This window comes from Limanda limanda, chromosome 6, assembly GCF_963576545.1.
Source record: "Limanda limanda chromosome 6, fLimLim1.1, whole genome shotgun sequence".
NCBI lineage: Eukaryota > Metazoa > Chordata > Actinopteri > Pleuronectiformes > Pleuronectidae > Limanda > Limanda limanda.
The window spans coordinates 6,367,010-6,376,045 of NC_083641.1; the positions used below are offsets into that span (position 1 = coordinate 6,367,010).

A 9,036-nucleotide genomic window follows, 5' to 3' on the forward strand; every position below is an offset into this window, starting at 1 on the left:
ACATCAATTAGCTGAATTCTGCACTTCTTCCCCTCCAATGTGCTGCAGCTCATCCTCTCTGCCTTTGGTCAGTGAGAAGTCAGGGTCAGGTCGGCACAGCCGAAGGCAACGCTATGAAAAAGATAAAAAGTCGACGATAATTTAGTACAGAGGTGCAACAGAACTGTCATTAGTTGACGGACAACTTGGTTATGTTAAACTAAGCAAGTTGTGAGTCAGCTGGATAATTACTTAATTGCATTGTTGCAGTGGTATTCGCAGTAATTACTATCAAGAATACTGCAATACTATAGAGAATGTAGTTTGTACTACTATGTAATATTTGTACTTCAAATTTAGGCATGTCAAACTTTTAAAGATCTTCCTGCCGACACATTAATAACAATAATAAATACTTATTTTAAAATGTACAGCTTATTTAGTATTTTGATGTTGATCAAAGACTTCCTGACGGAAGCTTGAGCGTCTTTGTGCCGTCATTGTGCCATGCTTGTTGAGTATACTGACTCCAAGCATTCATCAGACTTTAGCTTTTTATCACAGCATTTTATGTGTTCCTAATGTTTTGCATCAGGGTTTTAAGAGGTTAGCCAGGGATCATGAGGCACATGACCTGGATGTTGGTTTCTGTTTCATATAGTCATAATAAGCTGAAAGGACTCATGCCCGCAGTCATCGAGTCAGTTACTGTATATTTACTGATCGTGCTAAACTAATCACATTGTCAAGAAACCTCTACATTGCTTAAAAGGTCCATATATTCCTGAGCAAACTTTAAGAATGGATCATGTCACAGTAGGACAGTTTTCACATTAATCGATTTCATCATTGTCCATACCTGACTGAGGGTTCCAGTCCCAGTCCCCAGTTTATATAATGCCCAACCTGGCACAAGTACAATGGAGGACAGGGCCAGTACCCAGCCCACCACATATGTCCAGAATGGGTACACATACCAGCGATTGAAGGTCAGAGGCTGGTACACCACCAAAGAACTTATAAATGTGACCTGAGGAAGCAAAATTAAACACTTAGTACTTTGGTATTTTGGTTGATGTTTTATAGATGGATGTTTTTTGGGCTAACTAAGCAATCTAGCTTTAAAAATGGGGCTGTATGGATATTAATAATTGTTTCATGTCCCAACAGTGAGGGCCTGACTCACCAGTGAGACCAGCGGTGTGAGATAGAGCCAGCAGATTTTAAAGAATATATTGGCACGCACACCCGTCATATCCTTTATGATGTCATACAACCGCTCGACCCCTTAATGGGAAAGGATTTTGGATTAATGTTACACAAAAATCAGATGAAAACAGATGTGTGCAAGTTACTCTAGAATATTAAGATACCACACTTACCAAATACCCATCCCAGTGCCAGGGTTTCAAACACACAGAGAAAGAGGATGCAGGCTCCGTTACAAGCGTAGTAGTCAAACAATTGGAACACATACATCCCTCCCTGGAGACAAAAACAGAGACAGTTAATTTACTTAACATTTACTGTCAAACTCACATGTATGAACAACAGCAAATAAAACAACACAATAGCTATTTGAGATTTGTACATCCAAGCCACCATACCATACATAACTAGAAAGCATATACTGATGATAGAATAAATAAGCAAATCCATCACATAGAAATTGCTGTATTTTGCTGCAACACATATTGGAGTAACAAATGTGGATACATTTACTGACCTCAGTGATCATAATGAGCTGACAAAAGAAACACGTGAGGCAGAAGAGAAGGAGGAAACGTTCTCGTCGGCCTGCTCTGCGCATTACAGCTGGAAACATGTCTATGATGGACGTAATCACTACCTCCATGGCGACAAACTGTAGAGAAATCAAACAAGACAGAAATGAGCACATGTCCAAATGGAATTGCCTCTCCTTTAGAGTCTGTGTGTCTTACTTGTGTGTCCAGACCCAAAAGAAGGAGCATAATAAAGAAACAGATGGACCACAGCTGAGGCAGAGGCATCATGGCTACAGCCTGAGGGTAAGCAATGAAGGCCAGTCCTGGACCTGGAGAGACAACAGCAGATTGGATCATAGACTGGTCTCCTACTGTCTGCCTCTGTGTAACTTACTGGAAATATCAAATAGGTTTGAGATCTATCTTATTCCATAAACTTCTGTCTGTGGAATACACATGTCATCTTATTGGCTTCACGTTTGATATGTGCACTGTTAAGGGCTCAGAGAAGTGCATTGTCAAATTTGGTGCAATTTTGCACTCACAATACGTCTAATATGAATGATATTTGAATAAACAGGCGACCAGTGCTCTGTAGCAGTCAGCATTGTGCCTTCAGTCCATGGGTTGAGTGAGTCTTCTTCTTCGTCCTCAGATAAACTAACAGCAGCTGTCGGCAAGTGGGTCAACCAGCAGTTGTGTCAATCATTCAAACTTATATAAAGGCCACACGAGTGAATGGAAAGGAAAAACATTATTTAATTTCTAGAAAAGTGTTGTAAAATCGCTTTATTGACGATAAACTAGGTAGGATGAAAGCAACTTTCTTGACCCACAAACCATAGACTGTTAATAAACAAGCTCTGCACACAAACAACAAAAAAAGTATTGTATATTGCAGAAGAGTTTGAAGAGGATCAGTAATGACAAGGAATAACTGAAGTAATTCTGGAGTGTTATCAGAGGTAAAGCAATCAGCCCATTCCATGTAGGCAGGATTAGAACAGGCACTGTAAGCCTGAATGATCCACAGAAGGATGTATGGTTCATAAAATTAAATACAATTTAAAAAAACTATTGGTAATAGTTGCAAAAATTCCATTACATTTATTTCAGAGTTCTAAGTTAACAGCACCACAGGAAACACTGCCACATGTGTATGTATGGGGGATTCTTTTCTGAACTCGCTCAAATCAAAATCCTTTGGGATGACGGGGGGTCACAAGTCTGTGGCACGGTTATTTTGGAGGGCATGGGCTGAAAAGTTTGGGAACCTCTGCTGTAGCTGATGTGGACTAAGACCTGAAAACGACTGCTCTGCTTATCATGTCCTCAAGATGGCAGCAAAGTGTTTATGTAGATTTTCAATCTGTTCAGTAACTACTTACTATCCGAGGACTAACTCTATGTAATAGAAATAGTTTTAAACCTATATTTTGAACAGAATTGTCAGAACGCACAGTTTTATTAAGTGAATCCAGAGCTCTACGTCACCCGTACTTATTGTTTTACTGTCCATTGTATCATGTCCTTAGACACAAGCTTTTGTGTATAATGTCTGCATCTGCAACATCTCACTCTGATGAATGTAAACCTCTGTTCCTGTCTGCACACAAAGCGTTTCACTTATTTCCCTTTGTGGTAAATTATGTCAACAGTGCAGGGAAGTGATTTAAGTTGAATGTGTTAAAGGCACAGTCAATGCCAAGTTTATGTTTCATGTGTAAAATGAGGAGGACGAATGTGTTCTAATACTGAGGTTTTGACTTTGACTGTATATGATGACTAACAATAGGACTGCTCCTCAAAATTGAAGCCAAAGCATCTTCATCACCACCCGGTGGCTGACTGCACCCTCTGTGTTAATGGATGGGTAGACGTCTAGACTAGACATTAAAGTACACGTCAAATATTTCCCCCCCTAAAGACGGTTACTGTGATTTTAGAAAGTTTTTATCGCACTGATGTTTGTCCAAGCATTAGTTTTTCCTATAAGTTTGCTTTTGATGATTTCGAAACAGGGTGAAATGTCATGATTGACAGCTGAGACCTTCTTGTGATTGGCTATCCCCACATCGCTACTGCACAGATTCTGACTCTATATGCACAGGATGGCAGCGTTCGTGTTTTAGCTTAATAGTGTCAGGAAATGTAGAGGGTAAAATCAGTTTTTAAAAAAAAGTCTTCAGTAATTGAAGTTAAAAGTTTAAAGTAAGAGTAACAAGATGACACTCCAAATTAAAATGAGTAGAGGCCTCCTCAAAGTTGTGACAAGTTGCCAGAGTTCAGTGATTCTAAAGAAAAGGGTTTATCTGTCTGAATGCTCCTGGTGAATTGCTTTACCTGACTCGGCCACTTCTGAAATGGGAACGCCTTGCTCATGAGCCATGAACCCCAGCACAGAGAAGACCGCGAACCCAGCCACCACACTGGTAGCACTGTTCAGCAAACACAGCCAAAGACAATCTCTGCAAAAAGATTATGATTCATGAGCTTATAGTACATGGTTGATCATTTTAATACACTGTTGCTTATCTATTGATCAGGTCGAAAAATTAAAGAATTATAAATAATTTCTTAAACTGTATTTGCGTAATTAAAAAGGCCGAACATTGCTGGAGAGTCAAACCCAGGGACACAGTGACAAATACTTACTTATAGCAGTTGTTGTTGTAGGTGTTGTAGCTGCCGAGCACAGTTAAAGAGCCCACACCCACACTGTACGAGAAGAAGATCTGAGCCCCAGCTTCCATCCACACCTGTTTCAACAGAGCAGTGCTGAGCTTTGAGGATTTGTCCACTTACTCTGATGACATATTTCCTACCTATATGTCACCCACCTGAGGGTCTGTGAGTCGTGAGGGTTCAGGCAGCAGATAAAACAACACTCCTTGTAGAGCACCAGGAAGAGAGAGTCCACGAATCAGAAGAATGAATAACATCACATAGGGGAAGGTAGCAGTGACATACACCACCTGGGGAAAATACATTTATAAACATGTATTGTAGACTTTTAATGTGGCACAGTCTGGAGCTTACATAAATACCTTGCCTGTAGATCGGACTCCTTTCCAGATACAAAAGTAGCAGGTGACCCACACGGCAATAAGACACAAAAGCACCTCCCACCTGATGCTGCCTATCTCCTCAATCCCCCCTGAAATAGCCAGCACTCGTCGTCTAGAAAGAGAAATTATCAACAAGTAACACAATATTGTATTCATTATTATTGTGTCTTGCATAAGACACCATCATAATGTCTATTTGGAACATGAGGAATAGCCTGGAGGCTGATTTGTTAACGACAGTCATACTCCCAGAATTCTGTGGCAGCAGAGGATGAGTTTGTCTGATTGGTCAATTGAATGGTGTTATTTCTTGTTGAGAAGTCCACACAGTCATCTAAAAAGGAGATGAGAGAGGGAAAACACAGGAAATGTTTCTTGATGCATTGTTGAGGTTTAAAACAACACTTAAATCATTGCTATTGTTTTCATACCAAATATCTGAGAAAGAGAAAATTGCCCTCCAATCATTATTGATAAATGTTAGTTAGGAAAGCACTTAATAAAATAACCAGAATTGCCGCGCTGCAGTTTTGTGCCCCCACCAATCAGTGCAGTTTCCATCTGCATACATTTTTCTTACAGATTCATATAAGGTCACACTGTGACCCTTGCAATATAATCACAATTTCTGAGAGACAGCTATTCAAAGCTTGAAGAAGATCCTTAAAGGGAGATTTGAGATACGTTCAAGAGGCCAAAATCATGATTAATGAGGTCACCGTGACCTTTAACCCCCAACGTTAAATGTGAACCTAATGTGAGTCTAAGGAAATATTTCTGCCCAAATTCAAGAAATCCATGGATGTTTTCCATTTCACTGCTTCAGTTTATGGTTCCTGGTTGTTGTGCTGGTAAGTTTATTTTTAGACCTGTGCTTTTTTAGTCAAAATGTATGCAATGAAATTGGTCCGTAGTTAGCAATAAAAGACACTGTTCATGGCAATGATCCAGTCATTTGTCTTATATAATAACAGCAGTAAATCATGCATATATTATTGTCCACTCTGTGACACAAGTTAACCTTTGTACCTGTGTTCCAGTCGTTGCTGCAGCTGGACCAGGGCAGCTGGGAGCTGAAGGAGAACACCAGGTAGAGCAAAGCCCAGGCAAGAATGATGATGTAGGTCATACAGCTGTAGAGGAGAATCAGCAGGCCACCATAGCCGATACCTGCATGAAAAGACATTACCTAGAATACCTACATTACAAAAACCTGACTTCCTCCATTTATCTTGAACCCTAAACTCTTTTTGCAAACAAAACCTTCCATTAAAACTGCTCACTCACTCTGAAACTCTGAAATTTCACTTTAAGTTAACTAAATTAGTCCCATTTGAAAGAAATGTTTTTTGCAAATTTCAGGTTGAAAAACAGGTTTTACGCAAGATGTCAGCTAATGGAATGTATTTATAGCATTTAATGTTTCATTTCCAGTCTTTATAAATATATTAAATAATATACATATCTCCTCCAATTAAGCCTTTTGTGATACTGTTGGACTTATTCATAGTTTTCCAAAATATGAATTGTCAAAACCTACAGTATGACATTTAAAGGAGAGATTCAGGTGTCTGAAGCTTATTGACTGTATGTTAAAATGAATAGACTCTGGAGCTTATGCGGAAGTGCCTGAAAACTGTCTTCTGTTAAATGAGCAGCAGAGGGCGACTCCACTGGTTGCGAAAAAAGCTCTGTTTCTACAGAAGTCAATGACAAAATGACCCAAAATTCTCACCTGATTTATAACGTCATTCTATATTTTCCTGTGGAGTTTATGGTCTCAATTAATAGAAGTCTTCTTCAATCCAGCATGATGCTCATTTAGTAAATGATGTTCCCATTTAGAGTAAAATTGAAAATAAAGCACGCATAGATGCAGATGTCAGGTGTGGGTAGGTGTGCAGTGTCCTCAAGCTCTCAGGCTCCAACCACCTGCTCCTCCCCATATCGTTACTTTAAAAAAAAAAAAAAAACAAGATAGCCCAGGACAAAATGCCAAACTCAAGGCTTAAAAAAACATTGACTGTAAATACAGATGGATAAGTTCGCTGCTGCCCAAAAGTGACAGCAAAGCATCTTGATGCCCCCTGGTGGCTGGCTGCAGTCTAGGTCATCAACCCAGCCTCCACCATGTTTAACGATGGGACATGGACAAAACTACAAATCCAAAGTACATGTCTTTGACCTCAAAGAATGGTCTGTTCATTTTAGATATAGTTCTTATACTAATGTTTGTCCAAGATTTTCTGGTAAGTTTTGTTTTAATTAGTTATGAGATGCTAAAAAAACAAGGTGAAATGTCATTATTGACAGATGAGTCTGACTCGTGATTGATCAAGGGCGTGCATCTTTCACCTTTTCACACTTGAGGTCTTCTGCCCAAACCAACACTTGAAATTAGTTCAGGGACTTTATCAAAGGCTATATAGTCCTTGTTTTCCACATATGCAATATAACTCTCCAAGCAGACTTTGATGTGTTCAATCAGTAGTGCGCTCCTTAATTTTTTTTTCAAAAAAAACTATTTTTTAAACAATTTTGTCACTTCCATTACATACAAATATTGTTTTGCTTGGTCAGGGAGTCCATGTTATTGATGATTAGTTAGTCCATTTTTTATATTAGTTTGTGTTGGCTCCATGTAATTTTTATTTCGGTTACTGCCTCACGTATTCTCCCTTTGTGAAGGACGTTTTACCACTGTTGGTTAAGGTTTGGTCAAACATTAAACTAACAGGCAGTCCTGCACCAATCATCATTTCAAAATCGTCTCCAGTAAATCATGTTTTTTCGTCTGGCGCTGACACAATATTGCATGTAGTGTATACCTTCTGCCAGTGGGCATAGTTTCCTCCAGCAGGTTACGCTGCCCTCCTGGGTGTACTGGCCGATGGTGATTTCCAGCAGGAACAGGGGTACACCACATGTCACCACGAATACCACATACGGCACCAGGAATGCACCTAAATTCACAAAAAAAACACATTGCTACCATACAATTGTTTGAGTAATAATCTATGTAGTGAGCATCATATTTGTTTACCCCCTCCGTTTTTGTAGCAGAGGTAAGGAAACCTCCAAACGTTGCCCAGGCCGACAACATTTCCCGCCACGGCCAGTAGAAACTCCACCTTACTGCCCCAGTGTCCTCTCTCCTCCACATCCTCCTTCTTGTTTTGTGTCATAAATTTTTGATTCAACATACCAAAAAACTTCCGTCTGGACCCAGTCGTCTTTGTAACCCAGGCACTTTGTCGTCCAGGTTGTCTCAACCTTTATATTCACTCCTAATTCTGTCATGTAATCAGCAACTTTCTGACCAGTTAATCAGTTCTCAGTGGAAATGTAAATTATCTCCTGCCGAGCATACATTTCAATCTCTAAACTACAGGGATTCCAGTAGAGTTCACACTGTACCTCTGGCAAGGCCCAATAGTCCCCTTATGAAACCACAGTTAAATTGACCAGATTTTTATTTGGATCTGCACCAAACTGCACACACTTATAAATATACCTCGTCTAAATATGCCAGATTTGATTCATTAAGAAAAAAATGCCCTATCTTGCAACGTTAAAGAAATTAAAAGATAAATCCTGGATCTGCCCCCTGATCTGGATACCTAAATATAATAGTCATAGTTTCTTTGCTTCCAGACTTCTGTGTCAGTTCGTCTGCTTAGTTCAGGATCTGTTCATGTCAGTTTTTGTTTCCCCATGATGTTTCTGTGTTTCTGACCTTGGCTCCAGTCATGGACTCGCCATCCAGCTTCGCCTTTGGGTTTAATGTTTAAAGTCTCTTAACCGCCTCTGCAGCTCTTAGTATCTGCATTTGGATCCAGAACAACACCCCAAAATGTGACACCTCTGTATATTCCTACATCCCCATTATTTCCTGGACGAAGAAGTGGTGTCCAAATCAATCACTGTATGGCAGTATTATAATCTGTGTGATATCAGATCTTATAAACTGGTAGAGTATAGAAGTCACAATAGCAAAAGTTATGCTATTGACAGTGATATTCTAATTATAAATTTGTTTTTATTTAGTAGACACTTTTTAAGAATTACACTACATCACTTACATTCAACAAGCATTAAAGACATGTTTTTTGCATTGAGTGAACTTAATGTTTTTCAAATTTCATCCTCCAGAGATGGACAAGCTTTTTAAAGTCTTTGGTTACCTCCTGATTTGGAATAACGGGATACAGTGATCAGCACAACGATGAGTTTGACCTGCAAAACAGTTTAATAAGGTGAAG

At 39.4% G+C, this 9,036-nt stretch overlaps 1 protein-coding gene across 1 annotated transcript; it reads right to left on the reverse strand.

Moving 5' to 3' along the window:
* Positions 1 to 3: 3 nt before the first annotated feature.
* On the reverse strand, positions 4 to 7,968 carry LOC133003661 (sodium- and chloride-dependent GABA transporter 2-like). Its single transcript, XM_061073449.1, has 14 exons — positions 7,818 to 7,968; positions 7,603 to 7,737; positions 5,804 to 5,944; positions 5,021 to 5,108; positions 4,754 to 4,886; positions 4,547 to 4,681; positions 4,362 to 4,465; positions 4,050 to 4,174; positions 1,923 to 2,035; positions 1,706 to 1,843; positions 1,362 to 1,464; positions 1,166 to 1,266; positions 839 to 1,009; positions 4 to 111 (listed from the first exon to the last, which is right to left on the reverse strand). The coding sequence occupies exons 1-14, from the start codon at positions 7,957 to 7,959 to the stop codon at positions 4 to 6; spliced, it is 1,737 nt and encodes a 578-aa protein (XP_060929432.1). The 5' UTR covers positions 7,960 to 7,968.
* Between the last annotated feature and the right edge of the window lie 1,068 nt (positions 7,969 to 9,036).